The sequence below is a fragment of the Heliangelus exortis genome, chromosome 12 (genome assembly GCF_036169615.1).
Source record: "Heliangelus exortis chromosome 12, bHelExo1.hap1, whole genome shotgun sequence".
Taxonomy (NCBI): Eukaryota; Metazoa; Chordata; class Aves; order Apodiformes; family Trochilidae; genus Heliangelus; species Heliangelus exortis.
In genome coordinates this window covers 15,083,500-15,110,039 of record NC_092433.1, presented here as the reverse complement: position 1 = coordinate 15,110,039, position 26,540 = coordinate 15,083,500, and the positions used below count along the sequence as shown (strand labels likewise).

At 41.1% G+C, this 26,540-nt stretch overlaps 1 protein-coding gene across 31 annotated transcripts in view; it reads left to right on the top strand.

Moving 5' to 3' along the window:
- MAGI1 (membrane associated guanylate kinase, WW and PDZ domain containing 1) overlaps positions 1–26,540 on the top strand; it is a 328,716-nt gene that overhangs the window by 223,819 nt on the left and 78,357 nt on the right. For all 31 annotated transcript variants that reach the window (XM_071756239.1, XM_071756238.1, XM_071756236.1 and 28 more), the window contains one exon: positions 15,413–15,532. In XM_071756239.1, coding sequence (XP_071612340.1) covers positions 15,413–15,532 — 120 coding nt within the window. The remainder of the gene's footprint in view (positions 1–15,412; positions 15,533–26,540) is intronic.

Sequence of the window (26,540 nt, the reverse complement as noted above, 5' to 3'; positions counted from 1 at the left end):
GGGTGGTGCAACAGAGGCAAAGAATATAGAAGTGGGCTCCAGTTTTAAAAATGTAGCAAGTGTGCCAAACTTTTCTGAATATTTACTATGGGTGAGGAATGACTCCTGCAGAGCTATTCTACTCCAGTAAATATTTGAGAATACATGTATTCAACAATCTAATAATACAGTTGTATAAAAACTTTTGTATATATTTAATCAGTTATGAAAATGGTGCCTCACATTTCAATGTGAGGGGTCAGCTTGTCAAAGTTGTTTATCTTTAAATTTTTAGTGGCATTTTAAACTCTTTTTCTCACTGCACACTCATTACCTCTTCCTCCTGTTAGCCCCGGCCTCATTTGAAACAACCTGATTAAGGGCAGGAGGTTGGCATTAACCTTGGTCCCTGGGGCCTCTGCAATATGAACCAGGCTGATGTTGTTAAAAACATTCAGTATGGTTTTCTTCAAACAGGAGGAGAGGGGGGAGACTCAGTTTAAATACTGGGATAAGAATTCCACCTCGTGCTCTGCTGGTTATTGTCTTCATGCCAGCTGAGCAACCAGCAATGGGTGCGATGCTCTACCTGAGTTTTTACACACCTCTTATTATAGCAAACAGTGCTGTAAACTCCAGAGGTGCTAATGAAGCCTGACCCGTGTGTCAGCAGAGCTTCAAAGGGGTAAAGCATTCCTGTTCTGCATCACTGTTTCTTATTTTGTGTGTTTGTGGGGAGTGAGACTCATGCAATCGTGACTTGCTTATTTTAACTGAGTCAAGAGATACGACGTGCAGAGCAGTGGAAGTCTTTAATTTTATCAAGGTAGTTGAGTGGTGTGTGTTTGTGTTCTGTTTGGGAGATGCCTGAGGAGAAAGGCATGGGCAGGAAGCTGTTCATATGGGATTTTCATTAAAAGTTGTTGCCTACAAAGTGAGGACAGATCTTTAGTGTTCTGATGTCCCATGACAAACTCCTATCTGCTTCTGAGCTTGGGCTTTAGGAAATGAGTGACCTTGTAAAAATTATGTTGCACAAATTCAGCATTCACAAAGTCAGAGTGTGGAGGATGTGGAGCTGCACAATTGGAGAGAGAGACTGTGTGGAAGGTGAGCTAGAAACTTGCCCTAGGAAACTCCTGCTGACTGGTGAAGGCTCTTTCTCCAGAAGTGATGAGCATAAAGCTGGCATTCTCCTACCATTTCCTAACTGAGGTGTGAACCTACCATGCAAACCGTGACAGGTTCTGCTCTTTAATCTTAGCATGTGAACCAATCTACTCTCAGAAAGGGAGGTTAACTTGGTTAACTTCAGCCCTGCACAAGCTGAGAGCTGAAGAAACACAGGTTTTTGTTCATCCATCTCTCTGTCTCTCTAAACATGTTCTTTCAGTCATCTGTTACCAATTTTTATCTGTCTGGACCATTACCATCATACACAGCTAATTTTAAGGTGATACAGAATATAATTTAAAATTAGTTGGTATTGTTTAAACCCAAATGCAGCTACTTAGGGCTGCCAGGCTTTGATACCCAAAGGGGTGTTGTGAGGATGAGCCAGCAATGGGAGGTGGTGATGAGAAGGCAGATCAGGAGGGCCAGGGGTGCTTGGGGGTGAGGAGAAGAGAGTCAGAGCTGGCTGAGCATGTGGTGTTATGGAAACTCATTATCTCACTAACATTAAAAGCTTTAATCTGAGATGAAGTTACATAAGCCTGCATGTGGTTGTGAGTGTGTGGCTCTGTCTACACTGTTTAGTGTTGATCACAGGTGTGTAAAGGTCCTTGGCTGGAGCTGATGTTGAATGTAGTTTGTAATCCAGTTGCATGATCTCTTGTCCTTGGCAAGCTGCAGAAACTGCCCCAACGAATCCATAAACACTTGGCTGCTGAGTTCTGTCCTCAAGTGACTGCAGCGTGGATGTGGACGTTGTAAAGTCTCTCGGAAAAATACAAATAGATGGATGAGTTGGCTTTGGATACCTTTAAAAAAAAATCCCAATCTACCAGCACATTTTAGAAGGCTGCTGACATAATTCAGAACAACTCTGCCCTCCTCCTGAAATTCCTACTATGTGATTACAGTGTTTGCAGCTCTTGTGATTTGGAGACCTTGAAAGGAGGTAATTTAGTCCATTCCTGTTCCTCATGACAAGAGTGACTCTTGTCTAGACATCATCCCTGACAGATGTGATAAGAAGAGTTGTTTTCCTGTCCATGGTTTCAAAGAGGCTCACAATTAGAACCCATTGTACCTACCAGCAGGTATTCTCCACTGATGCCACCTGAACACTGGTGGTAGGTGCCTTTGGTGGGCATCCCATTTAGTACAAAACTTGCCTTTGTCATGGTATAGGGAAGGTGTTGCCCTCAAATTTATAAAATCAGAATAACTGAATATGTTCAACATCACAAGTATTTATATGATTGGGGGGTTTTGTCTGGTTTATTTGGGGTTTTTTGCACCATGGGAAACATCTGCATAGATTTGCAGCAGCAAGACTGTCATTAACCAAAGAAGCTTTAACAACGAGTTTTTAAAAGTGTGTAAGTTCATCCTTGTGCATTTGTCTTGTGGAAAAATTCTGAATCCAACCACTTGATGATCGATGGGTGCATTAATTATGCAGAGAAGGTTCAACTCTGCCAACCTTGTTCACTTTGAGAGCTGCTTTAGCCTGGCAGGAATTGATTTGCATTATGCAGGTTGGACAAATTCACCTACAGCTTGAACTTCTGTAACAGTCTCCAGGGAAGGTCAAGTTTCTTTTATTTTCAATAATAAATGAGATTCCCGTTGATAAAATGATCCAGGAAATAATCTCAAGCTCCCTGAATAACAGTTGTGTGGCCTCTAATGGAGGGCTGGGAAGAACCAGTGTAGAGTTAAAGGAGAGATTAATCTCTCTGTGCTGCAGGTTTTGCAGTTTGAAACTTGTAGTGCTGGCTCCAAGGAAGAAGAAGTGTTGAAAACTTACTGTGTATTTTGAAGAATGTCTCAGAACTGTCATTTAAAAATATACTTGCTTATAGTCTTGACCCATCTTATGTAAAGTACTCATAGGTGAAAGAAAGCTACAACCATAAGTAGCAACCAGATACCAACCATGGTATTTGTGTAATAGAAAAAATACTTTTTTTACAACTCATGGCAATGTTTTCCCCTCACCATGTTGTCTTTTTGCCAAGTTGCTGGTTGGAAGTGTTAATGATTGTGTTTTTCTCTTCAACTCTGGAAGTAACCTACTTTGGCTTCACAGTCAGGCAGAGAAATAATAAAATAATAATGTGATTCATTCATCTAGAAAGTATAAAGCATAACTTAAACAAATGGCAATAGTGGTAGAAAAAAATGCTGTAGTGAATGCTTCAAACTTTAAATTTTCTTTTGAAGTGTGAAGTGACCTGAAAGGATTTGAGTGGCAGTTCATCAAAAGATAAATATTTCCATGTAGTACTGTTTTATTGGCTTCTTCCAGTTATTAATTTCAGAATTGCTAAAAAAATATGGAATAATGGGTGATTGCTATGCAGAGCTTTAATTTATTTTACTGCACAGTCACTCTGGGAAAGTGCTTTAGCTACTTTGGCTCTTGTGTATTGCCTCGAGAGAGAATTCTACCCATGTGTTTGGTTCCAGAAATCATCTGTTGTTTTTCAATGTGCCCACATAAACAGTTCTTGCTGCTACACCTAAATATTGAGTCAGCAGTTCCCTCTGATGAAGCCATCACTGAGGCCTGTCATGCTTATCCTAACAGATCAGCATCACAGAGCACGTAATGCTATTAGCCCCAAAATGTTGCCTGATAACCACAGCATCGTGGGACACAAGTGACCTTCTGCTCTTCTGCTTCCTAATCAGCTCTGAGCTTGGGCTGCCAGCTTGGCTGCTCCCTGCCTCCATAACCCATCTGAAAAATAGGTGCAGTTTCATCTTCCCACCCTTTGAAGGCGAATATACTGACAGATGAGAGCTGCTCAGATTTTTTGATAGATGGTGGAGGATTGGGTGTTCCTTTTATTTTTAATAAAATCTCTGCAATTATTTTATGTCATACCCTTTGGGCTCTGGTCAGACTCACCCTGCAGTTCCAGGGACAGAATTTCCTTTCTGCTTCTTTTTTGCCTTTCTGCAATACTTCCTTGGTAGGAAATGTTTCTTTGAAAAACTGGTTCTCTTGTCACAAAATTAAACATCACAGCTCATGCTCCACTGTCTCCACCAGGGTGATGGGCAGCACACACCACCTTAAATCAGCAGTGTTCTGAATCAGAACCACAGCTAAAACAAAAAAAAAAAAATTAATTTTTTTGATCCACAAAACATATATTGCTTCTAGGCTGCTATCCTGTGAAAACTTGAGCATGTGATGAACGTGGAACATGGAAATTGGTCTGGAAGCAATTGGGATAATTGTGTTCTTTCAGCTAAGCAGGGGATTTGCAGCAAGTGCTGTTCCCAGTTCTGTACCAGCATCTGTCTGGCAAAGTGGTTTCACCTGTGTCACTTATCTGGAGGACTCCAAGCAGTTGTGAAAGGATAAATGCTTCACACTTTGAAGATAAGTGATGGAGTTCAGGTTTAAACTTTATTTTTTTAGTAAGGTTTTACCTGTTATGAATAACATTTTGTCTCTGATAATCACTTGAATCTCCTCTAAGTCAAAACAGGCACTTCTGAGACAATCTCACCTCAGTGGTTTTCTGGAGCCCAGATCTGATTGTCTTGTCAGGCATTCATTTTCCAGGCATGTGCTGATCTGGTAGCATGAAAAAGCAGATTTCTAGGGAAACTGTCTCCTCACCACCCCAGATCACAACATGCTCTACCAGCAGTGCCCAAGCCAGGGAGGTAACTGGGGTGTTGAGGATTATTTTTTTATCCTCCCTGTGATGCTGACACAGGTGCAAGCTAAAACCTGGTTGTGTTTTTGTTTGTTGAGGACTGGAGGCAAGACTAGGAAAGCACATTTTGTTTGGGCTGCCACACAGTTGCAGGAGGATAATTTTAGTGTGCTGTTTACTTATGTTGGATCCAAACCCAGTGATGCTGAGGACCTGGAGATACTCTGGGATTACTCACTGCACTGATAGTAGGAGCTGCTGGCATTACAGCTCCTTGCAGCATCTCATGTTGCCTGTTGGCCAGTCAGTACCAGAAGGGCACTGGTAAGCCAGCAGATGAGTTGAAAATGGCATTTAAAACTGGAGCACTTGCAGAAAATTATTTGCAAGATGCTAATAAAGTGATGGAGTGTGTAATGGGATGGAATGATTGTTTTGTGTGAACACAGAGCTATAAACGCCTACACAGGGACATTTAACAGAGAGAAGGTATAACTACAAGTAATAAGATGAAATGAAGCAAAGACCATTTAAGCCAAACACTATATCATTGTCCCCAGTTTAAGCACTGGAGTATTTTATAGGGGTGGTGCTTGGCTTCAGAAAGGCACAGTAAAGCACCCAGTGGGTGTATATCCTGTGAAATTCATAGGTGATGACAGGATTGGGACGCAAGTTTTTTATTATTTCTACAACTGAAAAAGCAATAAAATACATGAGAAGCCTGTATACGTTATCAGTGGCGTGACACTTAGCTTTGGAATGCAGAGATACAGAATTATGGGCTACCTAACCAGCAGGCTTACTGTACCAGGGAATGTTTTAATTAAAAGTGAGGAAAATGTTTTGTAACTTGCATTTTCTTTACTGTTTTATTGCACTTGCAAAACTACAAAAATTCGTAACGTCTTTCTGTGCTAGAGCTGAGGAGTGAGGAACTTACAGCAAGGAATCTGTAGGTAATATTCCAATACTTCTTACTTCAGTGAGGTAAGAAAATAATTTAAAGGATGTATATATTTTCTTTTACATTTTAAGGCTTCCAATTATCAATAGAGATTAATCTGAAAGTCAAACACCAATCAGCTTCTCTCAATGTTGGGCATTTTTTCAGCATTTTGAACAGTTACCTAATCCCAACGTTGCAGAAAGCGAACCAGGAGAATGTTTTCAACCAGCTAAAACATTAGCAGTCATGAAGAACTAAAGTGTGCTGTGCATACAGAGCTACTGAAAAAAATCCAGAAATTGGTAGTGGTTAAGAACAGGTAAAATTAAGGGAGAGGCTCTGTGGGGAATAGTGCCTAAATGCACATATTGCTGCGTGGATTTGCTGTCTGTTCTCATCCTTCCCTTGAGTTTTACACAAAGTGAGTCCATATGGCTACATAACTGCAGGTTCCTATAGTCAGCAGCCTTCTTGCTATAGCTGATACATTTGTATTTATTGGTCAGTATTGAATATGAAGCTGGAAAACTTCGAAGCAAGAGTCAAGGAGGATTTGTCAGGGACCAAATGTTGGGGAGGTGGCAGAGCCAAAAGCTGAATAGCCACAGGACACTTGAGCCTTTCAAAGAGTGTGATGGGGTTTATCACAGCTGGGGGCTGTGAGGTTTACAGCATTTCATGGCCCAGTGCTACAGGGAGTAATTATACTATGGAGACAGTACCTCCAGTGTACCTTGTTCAGAGGAGAAGACTGGTTTAAATGATGATATTGATGTTGTCTCAGGGTGTGATGGAAAGGTGTTAAGAAAAAGCCTCTCTCTGAGTAGTCTTTCTTTTCACTAGTCTGGAAATGGTCACTGAAACAAACTTCAGGCAATGCCTCAGAGATAAATGTGGAGTCTTTATGTGCCTCTTTCTGTGGTCGAATGTTACAGAGATTAGACTAATGAACTGATGTACTTTTAGGTACATTCTGTTAGGTGAGGTGTTTTATTAAGTCTTTTAAATGCAAATTAAAGGTCTGTTAGAAGAACAATTAAAGTCAACAGGAAGAGTTTTATATCATGCCCAAGCAGGGATGACCCACATTGTGTTGTAGATACCTTGGCAGTACAAACAGCGAGGGTAGTAAATAATCTTTGTTGAAGCAGCTGAGCTATTGAATATCAACTGTTCTTGTATTTATTACTGTGGCTTTAAAGTGCATAATATATTTCCTTGGATATATGTGCACATATGTATTCAGATGTCAAAAACAAACATTGCTTTTTAATAAAAACAGAATTGAGATACTGCAGGTGTTAGGGCTGCGTTGGATACTCCACTTTGAGCTTTATTACATGTTCATAGGAGGCATCTGAAGCCTTGAAGCAGAATAGAAAATAGTGTGTTGTTTTGGGGAGATTAAAATCTTTTTGCATCCAAATTTTAGAGAAGAGAGATAAGTGAAAATATCCAAAATAATGCTCTGAAATTATCCAGTGTATCTATATATTTTACTACCTTCAGCTGTAGCCTTTTCCAACATAGACAAAATTTCTACTGGAAGTTACTATGGCAATTTTTACACAGAATTAAGGTGGTTCTTTTGAAATAAAGGTGTGTGTCATGATTGTAGCATTATCTAGACTTCTGTAAGTGTATATATGAGAGAAACTGAACATAAATACAAGTGTATAATCACCCTGTTAATTTACTTTTAGCGAATTTCACTTCCCATAAGTCACATATGCACTTATACAAATGGCAATTTTAATTCATTTCTGTGCCATTATTTAAAAGCAGAATATTGCAGTGCTATCTCATTAGCACAGCTTTATTTATTTATAAAATTACACTCTATTACACTAATCCGTGTATTAGAAAGAATAAAATTGGGCATAGTTACAGCTAAGGTCTTCTCACCGAGAAGGTTACATGATTTACTTTTTCATCAGCAGTTCACAGTTTAAATTAGTGGATGTCATGCTGTTGGACTCCAGGAACACAGGATTAATGGCAAACTCATTAGTTCATGAAGTTTAATCTTCTTGCTGGGTGTCCAACCTCATGGGAAATGAGAGGGATTCGGCTGCAGGTGTCTGCTGAGGTAACCACAGCCACTCGCAGAGAGATCCAAAAGACAAGCTGCTTTCATTGCAAACCCAAGAACATTTATTATTTATGTTTTATTTGATGCCAGAGTGCTCTTTTCTCCTTAGGAAAAGGCAAATGAATGCTCTGAAGGACACATGAAGATGTTACAGCTCCATTATCTGCCACACTGCAGTAGCACCATCAGTGGTACTTTCCTGGGTCAGAAAGGTGCTGCTGTTTTTGAATATTTGACCTTAAACAGGTGTTTCTAAAGTGGCTTTCTTGGGGACTAGGGCAGGTTTCTCACCCTCAGTTCTTCTAGTCATCAGGTAATTATCAGCTTCTTTTAAATCAGTATTACAGTCAAGAGTGGCTCCCATCATGCTGAATTGGCTTTGTGTAGCCATGGTGTGGTGTTCCACAACACATACAAAGGAGCTTGCAAAGCCCCAACACAGCAGCAAGTTATTTTTATCCCTCTTAATCTGCCAGGCTCTGATCCTGATCTGTAGGGTTTCCTAAATCCCACTGATTTCTCCAGAATTGGGCTCCTGAAGTCCTTTTGAGAGCCTGGGTCTGGCTGGTTTTGTGCTACAAAATGGAAACCAATCCACGTTCTCTACTTCCAAACTTTAGGAGGATAATGTGTTAAAGATTATCAGTGTTCTTATTTGCTGGCAGCTAAGGCTACAGGAGTACCACAAATAGATTTAGACAGGACAAAAATAAATTTGCTGCCTGGAGAGTATAGAACCTCCAAGCTGTTGCTGTGCTGCTTGGCTGAACCAGTTCTCCAGGGAGGCTCCAGGTAGTCAGAGCTGCTCTGGGAGAAAGGGACAGAGAGATGCAACTGGACACAGCAGTTTCTGCCTAAGAAAGAGGGGGAGAGGCTTTGGTGTGCACTGAGGGTTGAGCTACCCTTGCCTTGTGTCTATGTCCCCTCCTTGTCCCCTCTACTTGTTGCTCTGGGATCCAGCTTTGACCACTTGGTGTTGCTGGAAAGGCTGGTGGGAGAAAGAGATACTGAGATCTTTGTACAAATCTCTTTTTGTTTTCCTCTAGAGAAGGGAGTACTATACACCACAGCCACAAAATGTGTTTCTCTCTGAAATGTGTCTGTAGAAAAGACAGGTTTGCCTGGGTCAGCTCTTTTCTGGGTTCAATCAGTCATTCATGCTGACCACAGTGACAGAAATTTTGCTTTAAGTACTTCAGTTATTATTCAGTTATCTGTGTGGCCAGGAAGAGTAGATCAGCATCTGTTCCTGCCCAGGCATCATTAGCAGAGCTGTGAATTCATTTCTAGTGACAGACCAAGTTCTTGTTTGGACTGAGTTTCTACTTTGCCACTGAGACACTCTGAAGGCTTGTTGTGTTCTTGTGGCTTGTAGGTATCAGGTCAAAGGCTCTAGAGGAGGGGCAGACAGCATTTAAAATCCTAGAATGATCTTCCTGAGTTTCCAGTTTCAGGAAAAAGATGTATTTATAAGTTGAGCATGTTTGGTTTGTAACAGACCAAGCCACTCTGAAGCTCCTGTATTTTTATGTAGTTACAACTATAAATTATCCCTTACCCCCCTTGCCATAGGTAACTGGGGACACTCACTTATATAATGGATAACATAACAGGGTCTAAATACAAAAGGTTCTGCTGCTGTTTTAAAAAATAGTCAGTAGTTTTAGTTTGGGTAACTCCAGATGTCAATAAGATGAAGTAGAATCATAGAATAGAATCATAGAATCAGCTGGGTTGGAAGGGACCTCTGAGATCATCAAGTCCAAGTTCCGAGTAAAATGTTTTCTTACAAATAGGTTACATTTTCTTTTTTGTTAATGTAGATAAGGCTGTTTCTAATATTATGCTGCAGATAAGTTCTGCCTTGAGCTTGGCTGTTAATCAGGTTGCCTCTTCTGGAGTCAGGTTGTCTCTGTCTTTTTCCTTCCCTGCTTGCCATTAGCAAATCTGTGGGGTTTGCCCTGCCTTCCAGTTATCTGGCACCATAAAGTCAAAACAGGCTCTCCAAGTTAGTCTGGGACACGAGGGAAGAAGGTGACCTCTAAGCAGTGTGCAGTGGAAAAAGGGGCTGTTTTCCTAAGATGGTTTCTTGCTTGGGGGCTGAGGGTTTTTTTTTCAGTGTAGGTGACGGGAGAAGTCTCTTACTGAATGAACAAAGTTATCAGTCTGAGAGCAATGGCATCCTTCCTCCTAACCCACCTGCAGCCTCTCAGCAAACCCCCACACCACCACTTGACATTGCAGCTTTGTCAGCCCTAAGCATCCCTGTACTCTTCCCATTAAAAGCTTATTTACTACAGTTCCACTCACCTGTGGTAACCACCACTGACCTGAGACTGTACGAAATACGGTTGTAGCAACTACATCATTACTCTGAGCCTACAACTCCCACATTATGTGTCATTTTAAAATAAACTGGTCAGTGAACATGAGAAGCAAACTACTTGTGGTGTGGTCAGCTGTATTTTGGTGGCTCAGCAGGTTACTGCTGCCAGCCAGTGGAAGTGGATAAGGAGCCTGCAGAAATCATTGCTTTGTAAATCGGGAGGTGTGGGTGTTCTGCACTTGAGAAGTCAACTTCTGAATTGCTTGCTAGGGGCTGTATTGGTGACTGCTAACAGATTTACTGCTCAAGAACTGTTTTTGTTTTAACAAGAAAATAATTGAAGTGACTACAGCCCCTTTGAAGTCTTATTTTTAGATTACAATAAGCAAGATTCTGATTAATTTAGCAGCAGGGTATCAGTGGCTATTAACAGCCTAACATTAGGCCTTCCTAGATTGATAAGGAGTTTAACAGCCCCTGAATCACATATTAACAATCTGGCCATACTGTAATTGAGGTTCATGTTGGGTAATTGTCAGCGTGGTTGATAGGCAACACAACAGCAGCAGCTATTTGTCTTTTAAATGGGAAATTAAATTATTCAGATTAATAGTTGATAGTCATCAGTACATCAGAGTTGCAGTCCAGTTATTCTAGGCATGGATGACAAGTTTTAATTTAGTGATCTTAAGCACAGCACTAGGCTCTGATTGAAAAAGCTGACCTGTATCTGTAAGCCATTTCTCAGGCTGGGTGTCCAGCCCATGACAAGATCCATCTTCTGTGGCCCACACATTGCTGGTGCATGAATAAGATGAGATGCAATTATCTTGAGTGTGATAACCAAGCCCACAGCTGGGCAAATGTCTCACCTGGCATCTGAGCCACTCATATGTAGTTTTACTTCCCCAGACCAAGGGAGAAAAGGTATAATTTACAATGCCGACCAATAGCCATATCTTTATTTATTTATTTTCTTAGTCTGCTGCGGTTGCAGAAGTTTTGAGTAATTCCCCTGTGAATTTAATGTCTCTAACTAGTTTTGTATGTTGTGGGATATTCTAGGCAAATAAGAGTGAAAGTTTATGAACCATCGAATGGGCAGAAGGAGTCAGTTACCACTTGATTTCTCCTTCAGTTCCTTCTTGTTGTAAGATGTGCAATTCTGAGCTAGTCACATTGGGACATACCTCAGATGAATGAGCTGAATTGCTGCCTAGATATTGCCATCAAATTGCAATGCCTAGAAATGCCTAGAATTGCCATCAAGTAAGACTGGATGCCACTTAATATTTCAGAGCAAACATGGCAGGCAGGTTAATGTATTTAAATATCATTGAATCTCCTTTTCTATTGGAGAGTCTAAACTCCTGTTTGGGCCTTCTGTAGCACTCCTTGTGCTCAATTAATTCTCCCGTTAGCAGTGATTTGCTCTGAGCTGTGATACAACCTTACAGTCATGTCCATAGCCCTCTACTTCAGTGGTGATCATCCTGTGGTAAGGATGCTGAAATGCAATTTAAAGGGGTGGGAGGGCCCACATAGTATGCTTGGCACACAATTAACTCACATTAAGACAGGAGACTTAATTACAGTTTGGAGTTTATCCTGGGATGTTGCTGGGCTGTGTGGACATCAGTCGAGCAGTTGTTTCAGGCCATGGGAGTGCTCTGGGTAGAATTTGCTGATGATTCCCAGCACCCTGTGCCTGAGAAAAGTCTTCAAGGTTGCTTACGAGCCTCTTGGGTTTCGTTTCTTTTCTTTCCCCCTTTTCTTTCTGCCCCCCCCCCCCCTTCACCCTCCCCGTGAAGCAACCCTTCTGGCTTTGTTGTAAGTGTGGTTTGTAATCATTGTACACATCCCAGATGGTTCATGAAAACTCTTTGAAATGCCATCTGCCAGGCGTGTGTCCAGCCGGCAGCCTGTCATTCTGCTACAAGAAAAACGGAGGCGGGGTTTTCCCCTCCCCCTGCCTCCCTGATTTCCCTTCAGTAACACTTGCTCAGATGTGAAGCCGGATAACAACAGCCCGAGCATCTGCAAGCAATCTTTGCTCCAGACAGCTAGTTTGGTGTTTTGCCTTCACCCGGATAAGACACCCAAACCAGTGTAGTTTTTATTTTTCCCTCTGTTCGTTACTGGAGGTGACAAATGTTATCTCTGTGATGTGATGTCATGTTTCTTGGATAGGCGGCAACTTGGCGGTCCCGATGCGTTGGGTGTGTGTTGGAGGCAGTCGTGCTGACAGCAAGCACATCTGTGATTTCTCGACTTGAACACATTCAGGAAATTAAGAACACTGAGATGAAACAAATAGATCCATTAAATTGGCTCAGCGGAATTATGGCAGGGATATAATTGTCACGTCGGATAGGCAGCCAGCGCTAAACTGCTGACTGCAATTTCGCCGCTAGAAAAATTCAGAAGGAAAAAAAAAGATTAATAAATACTCTCTGCGGGAAGATACAGATAAAGAAAAGAAGAGGGCTTTCAAAGATAAACTGAGTCCTGAAGTTCCCTGATCTTTGTGTCTCATGAATGTGTGTTGTTCAGTTATTGAGAAGAAATCTGTTCCCATCTTTGTCATTCAGATCACGTGGCTCAGCGTGACATTTGGCTGGTGCCTTGGATGGGGAGCACTACAGAGTGTAATTCTGTAATTCCAAGCATAGGACAGCTTCAGCATGTCCTTGAATCATAGAATCATAGAATTGGCTGGGTTGGAAGGGACCTCTAAGATCATCAAGTCCAACCCTTGATCCACTCCTCCCGTGGTTCCCAGCCCATGGCACTGAGTGCCACATCCAGTCTCTTTTTAAATATCTCCAGGGATGGAGAATCCACTGCTTCCTTGGGCAGCCCATTCCAATGTCTGATCACCCTCTCCATAAAGAAATTCTTTCTAATGTCCAACCTAAACCTCCCCTGCACAACTTGAGACCTCTTGTGCCCTCTTGCCTTGCTGAGAGTTGCCTGGGAAAAGAGCCCAACCCCCCCCCGGCTCCAACCTCCTTTCAGGGAGTTGTAGAGAGTGATGAGGTCTCCCCTGAGCCTCCTCTTCTCCAGCCTCAACACCCCCAGTTCCCTCAGCCTCTCCTCATAGGATCTGTGCTCGAGTCCCTTCACCAGCCCAGTTGCCTCCTTTGGACCCGCTCCAGGACCTCAATCTCCTTCCTGAACTGAGGGGCCCAGAACTGGACATACATAGTGCTTTTCCTTCTTCCTTCTTACCTCTTGATTTAAGGGAACCTTGTGGGGGTCAAAAGCAATGATGCCCCGGTGAGAATCCTCACTGCCTGAACACTCACAGCAGTGCTGGTGCTCAGGGAGGAGGTGCTGCACCCAAGCTGTGCCCCTTCATCCTGGGTGCTCCTTGCATGTCAGGGAGAGACCTCCGTGGGTATTGCCCACTCAGTCTCACTAGTTGCCTTTAGATGGAAATGCAGACACTCAGGCAGAAAGAGGTATGTGGTATTCATCTGCCCTAGATCTGTGAAAGCCATCTCTCATCTGTTACAACTGAAAATCATTGTAGTCTTAACTGTATGGATTCAAGAATACAAAGAATGCAAAATTGAATATTTCAAATAGGGATGAGTAATTCTGCTTAGTAGGGTGAAAATATTCATCATCATTTCCAGCCCTGTTTTTTGTTTTTCCTCTTACTACCTTCACCCATTCACATAACTTCAAGATCAGTAATGGTAGACAAAGCACAGGAATTTATAAGCTATCTGAAGGCTGATGGTAAATTATAAAAAAAGAGGGAGATTCTATTTTAAAACAAAAAATGAGGGATGTGAGAGAAAGTGGATGTCTGTCAAGGAAATTAACGTAGTGATAGTCTTTCAAGGGTGTCATGTTTGTTAAGACTGACTTCTTGAGCAGTCTCTCAGATGAATAGGGTATAAGCAGGCTTTCCGCGTCCCTGGCACTTGAGGAAAACATTTGCCAGATGCAGGCATGGTAAATTTGTGCTCTTTCAACTTCTGAGAACTGGAATCTTCCCAATTAATTTCCAGAAGCTCAGCTTCTTTATACTTCTGTCCTTTTATAGAGGGTTTCAGGAATTGTATGCACTGAGAAGGCACTGCCCAGGGGCCAGAAGAGTCCCAGAGCAGTGAGAAATCATGCTTCATTAAATGTTAGGTATGGTTTCCACATCACTAATGTTATTCCCAAGCCAGCAGATTGGTTGTGGCCACACTACTCAGACACCTCCAACCCTCTAACACTGCTCTGTCTTCTAAAAAGTTCACTTTCCTGTACCATCTGTAAATCTGACTTTTATATTTAATCTCAGATGTATAGAACCCAACCATCTCCTAGCCTCCAAAGTAATGGAAAATAAAAGCTATTGAACAGAAATTGATCCTAATCAATTAAGCTGTGCTCAGTGACCTACATGCAGTGGCCCAAGCCATCTTAGCAAAAAGTCAAGGAACGACTCATCTTACATGCTTCAAAGGGCTGTAAATTTGTCAAAAGGGAGAAGAGTTTCAGAGCCGACAGAGTAGCAGTTATCAGAGCCCATTTTCCATGGATACTATTTAAATTTAAATTGTCGAGTGCTAGAGAAAGATTTGGTGTGAATTATTACTCAAAATAAAAAGTATTTCATGAATTGGAAAGAGCTTGTAGATGAGTTTCTAGGAGAAGGGTTTGCAGCTTGTCTCTTCAGTGAGCATATATGAATGGTGCATCAGAATGGCCTTACAGTACTTTTTAATGGTGAACAAATAATAATAGCATAAAGAGAGATAAAATATTATGAAAAAAATAATGGAAAAAAGATCTTTATGCTGTGCAAGTGTGTTTGGTGAGATAAATGGAATCTAGAAAGAAATTGCCTTATCTGAGAATACAGATTGTAATTTTAGTGAAGTATTTGTACTTCACATCTCTCGACTGTGCTAATGACAGGAAGGTAATTGCTGGCATATTCCCAGACACCAAACTCTTCCAGCTGTGTTTCTGCATGTGATAGGAGAGATTCATTTGCCAGGGAGTCTTTCAGGGAGTACTAAAAACATTGTCACTGAGTGGAACAACTGGTACTGTGATCCCTGACTTCGAACTGAACTCTTGACACTGCCCTCTGTGTAGGTCACTGAATTGCATTTTACAGATACTACTGGGTCTTTATGATAATTTTTAATTGTAATTTTTATCTCTTGATAAGAAAACAACTACATTAACATGATAATTTTTCTTTTCAGGCACAACCCGCCCTCCGAGAGAAGGAGAAGTGCCTGGTGTGGACTATAACTTTCTGACTGTGGAGGAGTTTTTGGAGTTGGAGCGAAGTGGGACCCTTCTGGAAGTAGGAACTTATGAAGGTATGAAGCTATGGGCAGTGAAAACCCACTTTAAATAACCATGGTAGGACAGCAGACTTGCATCTCTTTCATTGAAATTAACAAGCTTGAGTCAGGACCTCACTTTCTGTCCTAATGCTCTACTCTTTTCTCCAAGTACCCTGAGAGAGGGAATTTAGGTATTGCTAAATATGTCTTTTTGTCTTTTCCCTTCACATTAACTGCCTCAAAAGATTATCATCAATGGACCAGGAGAATCCAGTATGAAATGCAAATCACTGAGGGGAAACAGTGTGGCAGTGAATGAAAATGATGAAAATGCATCTTTTCAGTGTATCTGCTATAGCCCATCTCCTTGTTCCCTTTACTTCCCTCCTGCTGTCTCCCTTTCCCTTCATCTTCTCTAAGTATGCTTCTTCATCACTCTATTGTGTCTCACTCTATAGCTACCCAATTCACTGCTTTTGGGTTTCTTTTTTTTTTTTTTTCCCCCCCTTTATTCTTGGATAATTACTTCTAGCTTGGGACATGGTGCTGATCCTTTTTACAAAACAGCTTTATGAACAGCACTGAGACAGCCAAGGGGCACTGAAATGTCACTAGGGTGAAAGCAAGAAAAAGAAAGCTTTGACTTCCAAGAAAATGAAAGGCAAATAGGCTGTATGTAGGTACACAATAGGATCTCTGTAACTAAGCCTGCAACCTGTATCTCCTTTAGAATGAAAACCTCTTTTGGAATGGGGCAGGTTTTTTTCCCTTGTTTGTTTTTTTTTTTTCTATTTTCCCTAAAGAGCATTCACTGGCTCTTGAGAAGCCAGTGAAAATAAACACGTTAAAGGTTTCAAAGTTCTTCCAGTGTACTTCAGCTTTTTCATATCATATTTTCATGTGCATGGAAGTAAACGAATTCTGGCAGAAGTTGCAAAAAGCCTTCTTCTTTTGGCCATTAATAAGAAAATACACCTTAAAATACGAACTACGCATAAATTCCTGACATCCTTTGACATGTAGTCATCAAATATGAAAAAAAAAGATTGTGACGTGGTTTTAGTTTTCAAGCTCTAAAAAAAACCTGAAACACTATTTGTTTACTCTACTTTAAAAACTCCCTTGTAAGGTCACCTTTAAACCTTGCCCTTCTTACTAACTGCAGAAAATTGCAGTGTCAAACCTGGTTTTCATGAAGGTGCTAAATGTATAATTTGGTTTCACTCTTCTACCTCTCTGAGCTGATTAGCTTCATCAGCACCAGTGCTAACATTCCAGTAGCAGCACTTCTCCAAAATGAGCTTTTTCCTCTCCATGTTTCTAATTATACCACTAAATTAGTTTTCTTTGTCATGGTGCTCAAAATAGATCAGCTGAACTGCCTCACCATTGCTTCCTGATCGTGTTTGTTCTGGTGACCTTTCCATTTGGAAAGGCAAAATAGGTACCTGTCTCTGAGCTGGCTCCTGGGACATGCTGGGAATTAGTTTTCAGGAAATTCTGTACCCATCTGAGACAGCTGTAACGTGGTCATTTCATTGCTTATGTGATTATATGCAACAGCAGCTGAATTGTTGAGGTTTTGTGGGTTGCTCTTTTGAGTTGCTGAAGATGAGGTTGATATCTCCCAAGCTGAATGTGTATTTCATTTCTTTGGGTGATAGAAGTGTCTGAACTTTAAAGGGATAATTTGTCAGTAGTGCTGAGAAGTCACTTTCCCCACTGACATCAGTGACACTGGTGCACAGTGGTTCTGGACAGCTGGCCCATGGAGGGAAAAATCAATAGAAATAAAGCAAATAATGATGATGCATGTGTGCACATATGCATCAAGACACATTACTGTTTGATTGTAATGTGAAATAAATAATGTTCATTTTTCACTTACAGCTTCAAGAAATTATTTTGCTGCCTCCCGAGATTTCTTTAATGGCTTTGTTATACTTTTTTTGAAAATCTTATTTTATGACTGTATTGATCAAGACAGTGTTGATCTTGATTAGAGCTTGGCCAGTGGTGTGATTTGCACTCTGCTGGTATCACCAGCAATTTTGTCTGGAAAAAAAAGCCCAGTCTGTCAAAAAGCCTGGACCACAAAATAAGTTAGACTTGAAATGTCCAAGTCTCTGTTACTTCCCAGCTTTATCATTTTAGATCACTTTGATTGTCATGTTTTATGCTGCCTTTTGCTGTTGGGTTTTTTTGTTGTTGGGGTTTTTTGTTTTTTGTGTATTTGGTTTGGGTTTTGTTTTAAATCTGACACTATTATGAAGTTGATTGTGTTTTTGACCCTGCCAGCAATGGCTTATTCTACACCAGAAGGATGGAACACAGCAAAAGGAAATAAAATCTTTTTCTATGTAGAACAATAAAATACCTTTAGTGCCTTTTAATAAAAACTAAAGGTAAAAATACCTTTTATTAATAATAATGCTACCTGTTTTACTGAGTAGGAATCAAGCAATTCCAGTGATAGAGTTGCTTTTTATTACAATGTAATTGTATAATTTAGAATTGAAGGAACGGGGAGTGCTATGAAATGGAGAAGTACTGATCTTAGTAGTGGAAGTTTTAATATGCTTGGCAGCTGCAACCTCGTGTGGTCTGAGCAGAGTGGTGGTTTGGGATCAGGTTCCTCCTTAATTCCTAAGCATCCGCATGTGGGAATGAGGAAAGTAGATGAATGCTCCATATTTCTGACCCAAACAACCCAGACACCGTGTTTGGAATTACTGGAAGATATCTGTTTGCCTCTGGAAGGGATAAAGTCACTCAGGTAAGGGCACTGATGTTGGGAAAAACCTTGGAAGAGTTGGTGTAACAGGAGCTTTTGTTTAGTAACAGTTATTGAAGGGAACTGCAGGGGAGAAAGACTGGAAAACAGAAAGTTGGCAGAAGAGGAATAACATGCAGGACTCTGGTGCTGTTATGGATACTATTGATTTGGAAAGAATAAAGAACAAGAAGAAGAGAACAGTTGGAAACCAGAAAAGGAAAGTGCATCAAGTTTTGAAAGAAAAACCTGGTTTTTGGAAGTACTCTGACTGAAAAGAGAGAGGAAGTGCAAGCTGAATTGTACAGAAAAGGTGTTGCCTACCTACTGGGCTTGCAAAAAGTTACTACTATTTCTTCTGGTGCACTGCAGATAGTTTCTCTAGGCACTTTTTGATTCACATCCCAGTGAATGCTGAGTGCTTTTCTGGTCACCTTTCATTCCTGGTGTGTTCTGCACCCAAAATGCTCCTAAAATCCTGATCAGGTAGGAAGGGGGAGTTCCAAACTTTAATTCCTGAGGTTTTCAGTTCCAGTTTTAACACACTGATTCTTAACCATATAGGCTAGGAACTTCTTTTCTCCCCTGATAAAAGCTACATGGTTTTCCTGTGAATACAGGAGTTGGAGCTGAAATCATGGAAGACCTGGGCAAAGCTGTGATGCTGCACAAGGGATTGGTGCTTTTTGCAGTCCCATTGATAAGAATTATTAGGAAGGAATAATCTTTTTTAAACTGTATGTTGTCTGGGCCTTCTGGTGGATAGGAAACCATGATAATTGTAAGTTCAGGCATTTGCTGACTGATCCTTCAGGGCATGAAATACTGATGGATGCATGAAAGTAATTGTGTAGGTTACTAATTATTTAGCAATTACTTCTGCATTTGAATTGTGGGCTCTCAGAGGGACCCCAAGGGAGGACTGTTTTGAACAGAACCACAGTGTCTGGATTTTATTCCCATTTCTTCCCCAGCTGCTGAGTGGCCCCAGGCAAATCAGGTGACTGCTTTGTGCTTCAGGTTACTGGCCTGGAGAATATTAAAACGCTTACTTCTCTCTTCATTAATATTTCAGCAGATACCCTGTGTCTGCAGCTATCTCCTGTTACAAATAGAAGGGAGAGAGTGGAAGCCCTGGAATTTCAGAGGCTGTAGTGACTGCAGCAGTGAGGGTGGGAGCTGTGCAGGGATGCAAGGGGACATCACATGGTGGCTGATGGAGGTTTGAATGGGGATGGCTGTGTCACCAGGGTCTGGCAAGGCTGTATTAATGAATGTCTGCCTGGCACTTGGTGATCCTCAAAAGAAAAAGAGCTGCACTTTATAACATATGAAGGGTTATTACATTTTAGAGTATTATTGTCGAGGCATCATCTTTCATTCTCAGAACAAGCGTTTTGTGATTGCCAAGAGGAGTAATAAGTAATCTGCATTAGTTTCATGACTAAGATGTAATGGGGTGACTTTCTAACATTTTTAAAGTGTATAAAACTAGCTACTGTAGACAGGGTCTCCGATTGTGGTAGTTAATGAGTGTAATAAATTACCTTAACAGTGCAGTTAGAATTTCAGCTGAAGCAGAGAGGTGTATTCAGCAACATGCTTCAAATCAAGATACCTTTAGCCTCATTTATCTGATGTGCTGGCTCTGCTTGGGTTTCACTGCAGCAGCCCTGCTCCCTGTTTCCATTGGCAAAATGGCTGCATTTTCTTTGCTGCTCTTCTGCATCTTGCCAGCTTGATACAGCCTTGAGCTGAGTGCTGTGTGTGTGTGGCCTGCAGAACATGATGGGAAAATTGGGAAAGTGAGGGTGGCTTGTGCTGGGGATGTCCATGTTTAGGAACATGTGCTGCTTAATAAGATGAGATCTGCTTATTAATGTCTCCATACCACAGATGACCCAAAAAATCATAGTGGCTCCTTTAGCACCATTACAATGTGTTATGTCAAACATCCACTTATTGTCACCTGGGCACTGCAGCAAGATTTCTGGCTTTAACTTTTCCTAGACTCATAGGATTGTTCATGTTGGAGAACAACCTGCTAGATCATCTGGTCTGACCTTTCACTTTTGACACTTTGCTTTCTTTTAATTATTGTTTTTCAACCACTAGTGAAGAAAAAAACAAGTTCTTGTGTATGTACACTACTACCAGTGTTGAGAATGAGTACTGCTATGCTTGAAGTGTCCTTTGAGAACAGTGCTTCATTCTACAGAGTGGCAGCTGAGTAACTCTCTCTAAAAGCAAATGTTTAAATATCTGATAGGTTTTTAAAGTGGTTTTGAATATCCTATGGAATTCCTGATTGGCTTCTTTTTGTGCATATTCAGAAAGTTTTCCATTGTGAGTTTCATCTGAAATTGTTCATTGGCTTTTCTCCTGCTTTTCACTGTTTCTCGATGCATCTTAAATCACAAACCTTGAGGGGAGGATGTTGTTCTCAGGCACCTCTGGCAAAAAGAAAATGGTGAGTTGGTTGGTCTTCTCCCAAATTAGATTTTAGGTTATTTTAAGGCATCATTTACTCTCTAACTGCAGTCAGATGTGTTGAAGGGTAGTCAAGAGTGGTCCATTTATAGATGGCAGCCAGACACATTTTGGCATTATTTCTTGGAACTGTGTGCTCAGGAATGTTTCTAGAACTGGCTACTCCTGGCTGATGCTATGAAGGTCCCTTTGCAGCCAGCAGCCCTTCAGCTCCAGGGTGCAGCCCATCCTCTGGGAGCTGGGGTATTTCCCTGCTGGAGAGCTGTGATATTCACACCCTGGGGGTGTGCATGTTCTGGGGAGGCAAGGGGGGAATAATGGGACAGATCCTCATGGAGAGAGAGAGAGAGTGTTTGTATTTAATAATTTGCAAGAAAAAGGGTTGCATTTTGCAATGGCTTTATTCCTACAGCCTTTTACTGGGTAGGGTGTGGTCTGCTTCTGCTGTAGTCTCTGTACATACCTTGCACAAGCACATTTTTAATTATGTTCCCTGTGAATATTTTTTATCTATTTACACGTAGATACAACAGTTGCCCTAACACAGCAGGGCTCAGGAAGCACCCTAAACTTTCACAGCCATCTCCTGCTCCATGCTACTAAGATCTTACTGTTTATGTGTTGCTTCAAGTAGCTTTGCTTTGGACTGGTAGAAATTTTCCATGCATCAAATGTACTTGGAGGTAAATGTACACGAGAGCCATTAATAGCATGTGGCAATACCTAGTGGTATTGAAAGGGGAAAAATCAGAATAAATGAGACTAATTTGACCTATAGGTGACTTTCTGCTGTGCTGTCATTGCCTCTAAGGACACCAATTGGAATATATATTGCATTTTAGGCATACATTGAAATGTGCATATTGTAGCATTTTGAGTAAAACTCAGAGTGATCTCTCAGTTAATCTTGCCATTAATAACTGTAAAAATTGACAGAGAATCTCACACTGAAAGCAAATTGGATTTGCATATATTTGCAGGTTAGTTTCTTGAAGATCTCTTTCATTGCCTGTGTTTTGCTTCCGATCCAGATGCTGTATCTGCTGCTGCCTCCTGGTTGCCTGGATACTCTGAATTTCCTCCAGGCACTTGCTAATCAATGTGCAGTTGCAGCTAGGTGAATCCCACAGACAGCAGCCAGATCTGTCATCTGAATGTAGAAATCTGTGGCAGAATGTGATCTGGGAAGAGAACAGACAAAACACTGTGGCAGGAGCTCTGCTCCCAGGAACCAATCCATCCTCTGCTAATCAGACCCGAGCACTATTCCTGGATTAGCTGAGCAAAGGCTCTTCTGCTAAAATTAGGGGTCAATTGTTTTGATTCTTCTGCAGTGCAGAGAAGAAGGGCTGAATTTCAAAAATGAAAACAATTACATTAATAATTGCATTTAAAGTCTTTGTGTCAAGGCCTTGCTTAATTTTGCTGCTTATCTCCACGTTTCTCTCCCAAAATACCCATTTGCATCAATACAGTAAGCTGTAAACTGCTTTTTAAAAACATGAGCTATTAATGGACTCCTTATTAACACAGAGTTGTGGCTTTGAAGATGAGATGCACTTCTCATGGACACAGGATCCTCTCTTCTACACAGAAGCTTTTGAGTTCCTTGGGTTTGTTTGTTTTTTTTTTAATTGCAAAATTATGCCTCTCAGTAGGCGTCAGGAAATTCAGAACTGCAAGAACTCTGCTCAGTAGTTTCCTGAGAGACAAATACACTCCCAGTCTCAGGCCTAAATCTCTTCACACCAGAAAAGCAAGGCAAATTCTCCTCCCCAGAAGAAAAAAGGGATAGCTGCAGCAAAGCCAACATCTGCAGATTAAAGTAACTTAAATATAGCTTTAGGAGCATATTTTTCAACTGATTTTGTATCATTAGGATTATGCTTAAAGTCATGCTTGGCCCTAAACAAAGCTCCTCTGCCTTCTTTCTCCATGTCAGCTCTGCTGCCCTGTCCCTACCCCAGCAGCCTCAGTGCTCTCATCTTCCCTCTCTGAAGGGTGAAACATCTCATCCTATATCCATTCCACTTTAGATCTTTTTCAGGTTGTGTGTCTGTTCTTGTGCATTTCCACCCCTTCCAGAAAGAGCATCTTGGATGGATGAGATCTTTTGAACTCAAATTGAATGGTGATTGTCAAAAGTTTTTATGGATTAGGTTTGTAGTTATTTTACTTACGGGTAGCTAGTTGGTGGATTTTTGTGAATTAAGTTTCCAGATCACATCACATATCTAAGGTTGTCTGTGAACACGTTGCCTCCAAAGGGATTATTTAATAAGACTGTTTTGCTGTTTTAAAATATAAGAAAAGTTTTCTGTTCCTGTAAGGTTTCTAAAAGTTCTCTTGGTTGACAGCATTGCTTTAATTCCTAAGCTGCAGGACAGGGTAGGAGCTGCTCCCATGGATTGTGATCACTGCTTGAATTGGCAGAGGAAGAAGTGTTACCATGATGAGTACTTGTCTTACTGTTGTGATTAGCTGTTACCAAAGCCTAATTGCTATGTGTGATGCTAAAATGTGGAAGCTGCTGACACTTAGAGATAAGGAGATGAAAAGAAATCAACTCATCCCAAATAGCTGCTCTGGTTTTGTCATTTTTATTGTTATTTTTGTGTACTCTCTCCAGTGGCAGGGCAAGGACAGAGTCATGGTTGTGGCTGTAAAAGCTGCCATTGCATTTCAGTTGTGGTTAAATAAGCTTTAAGCACCTAGGGAATGAATAAAATAAGGGTTAGTCAGAGGTGGTGACAAGGAATTCACTTAATGGTATTATGAGCATCTGCTGAGTGAATGCATTATTATTAGCTATTAATTTAGTTGCTGTAGGCAGGAGCCAATGATTGAGGAGATGATAAAGCTTAGGAGCCTGTTTCCCATAGGAATTCTGACATGGGAAAGTGCTGTTTCTGCCATCCTGGCTGCTTCATAACCAGCATTTCCACAGTAAAGCAGAGGTTTACTGCTGTCTCCATCGAGACATCTCCTTCACCTGGGACACAGGCTGCTCTTTTCCAGCTCTGAGATGTGACATTAGGGACATTGTCCTCAGAAGTTCTGCAGAGCTTCACCTGAGCCACTTGGGGAGCTGAGCACCCCAGGGAGTCCTCCCATAACTACTGTGCTGACTTGAGAAGATGTTTTGGGATCCTCTGGGATGACAGATGCTTGTGTATGCACATGTAACGTGCTGTTAATAATTAGAGCTGATTGGATATTCAGTGCAAATTACACTGGCTATGAAGTTAGCCCCTTCTTTAGGCTTACAAGTGGCTCACAAAACACTGTTAAAGCATATTTTTAAATGTGTGTTTTTTCATAAACATTGACAGATTTAATTTGAACAAATAATGTCAAGTCTGAGTGTTTCAAAAATCTTGCTGGGCTGTTGGCTGTCTGTTGTTAATGGTGCACGCTTGGATTTCTGAGTCACAGGGTAAATATTTTCTCTTTTGAATTTCTAGGATTAAACATTAATTTTGATGATCATTTTAAGTGCAAATCCCTTCTTATTGATGTGTCTGCCTCCATACCCAGGCCCATATGCCATGTCTTCAAAAAGAAATGCTTAGAGAGGAGAAATAGATCTGACTACATCCAGCAAATGAATAAAAGAGATTATTTTCATTTTCTCTAATTCTCTATGTCACCTGGAAGCTGGGTTGGAGCTTCTTTTTCCAGTTCTTCATCGTGATCTGGGTTGTTTCCCAAATCTCTCTGTCCTTCTGTGAATCTGAAGGAAGAGCTGTGGTTTTCTTGGTTTTTTTGTTTTTTTTTTAATATTGATTCAGCCTGAATCTGCCTCCTGTGGAGGAAAAAGAAAAGTTCAGCTTCAGTAGCTGCATTTCCCATATTCTAGAAAACAAAACCCATGCATGCATAGCCATGCTCAGTTTCAGGTTCATATTTGCTCTTTGTTATAGAAAATAATTATTAATAGTAGTGTCAACAACCATGGCAGATTTGAAAAGTGACTAATGATTTTGGTGCAAACAAATACTAAATACTTTAGAAAAGTCTGTTTTTCTGCTAAGGAATAGGTCTTTGTGGACTGTTAGCAACTCCAGCCTTGCTTGTTACTAGAAGAACTGAAGAGAAACAGAACTCAAAGATATAATCAAGTATTTCTCTGTAATTGGTGGAGGGATGGTAACATCTGTGCTTCTGTTCTTGTCTGGGAGAAATACCCCCCACACAAGCAACATCTACAGATCCACTCCATTCACTGTGTTGCATCCATCACAAAAAGATTCAACCCTTTGCAGCAGACCTGAAATAAATACCACATCAGACAGTGATGTGCAGTGCCATAAATAAGAGCTGTTCTCCTGTCTAGAGCACTCTCATAGCTCTCTCTGCTTAGCAGTTAACATCTTTGGAAAACACACATTTTGACTGGGGAAAGAAGAAAAGCATATAAACAACCCCAAGCCAACCCCCCAAAAGCAGCATCATTCTTTAGGAGAAACACCAGAGAGGGACAGCACAGGAGCAGAGCTGATTATCCTTTTTCTGCACGCCTACCTTTTAATTTTAGCTTTTCTCTCTGCCCCCCCTGATCTTCCTCTTTATATAGAAAATAGCCCTGCAGTATATAGAGCAGAAGAATCATTTCTCTAGCAGAGACTGCAACCTGCTTGAAGAGCCTCCATCCCCATTAGAGGCTCTTTCCAGAAGAAATATTTTCCTCCTCCCTATAAATTATGCATCAATGTACATTTAAGATTCTGAAATGATGAGCATAAGATGAAAGTGTTGCAGAGTGTTGCTGCTCCTCTGGAGCTGAATCCACGACGTTGTACACAGGCTTCAACACACCTTGTTCAAACAAACCTGCACGTGTTGCTGTCCTAGTACTCCAGCTGGAGAAGCATGGAGGTAGGAGCTCCTCTGACTTCTCCAGCCTCAGCTCTATAAGAAAGATTCATTTTCCTCTTGGAAGGCAGTGAAGTGGAAAAACAGCAATGTATGTCCAAAGTGGTCTTCCCAGATGGACTCTGTCAGCCAGGGTGATTCCTGGTTGCCCTTTCTTTCTCCTGATGTGTCAGGAGATCTTCCACTGTCACAGGCTGGGACGCTCCTGATGCCCACGGTCTTCCTCTGAAGCTTCACACAGCTTCAGGCTTCCAGGGGACTTGGATACTGAAATGGGAAAAACAGTTCTGCTAAAGAGGACATGAGATAAACAGCTAGTACTTCCAGGCTGGGATAAGGATATGTTATTTAGAACCTCAAGCCTGTGATGGCTGAGCAGTACAAAAGGTGCTGGATGAGTGGAAGTACTGTGTATCAGGAACAGGTCCACACAGAGCTGCTTGGCTGACTTTAAACTCTGTGTCATAGTTCAGTGTATGTTTTTAGCTTCTGCAACAAAAATAGGCATGCGTATGTATAATAATAATAATAATTTTTAAATCTTTTATAGCATGGATGAGGTTTTGAAGTGCTTTTGTACTTCTGCCTTTGGCGTGTGGTTTCCATCTACTGTAACAGGGGTAATAAAGGGACACAGGCACTTTCTGGGGAATGGATATTAAATGTAGGATGTAATTATGTACTGAAAAAATGAAAAACGGTGCTTTTAGGTTATACATAGCCTATGAAGATAAATGGAGAATGTAATCAAACGTGCAAGTGTATTTTATAGAAGAGTTTTGTGCTGCTGCCCCAGTTGAAGGGGTATTCTGTAGGAGGGCATTCTTTATGTTCTGTCATGCCAGGAAGCATAGGGAGAATTTTTAAGTCTACACTTGGTACCAAAAGGTGGCAAGTAAAAAT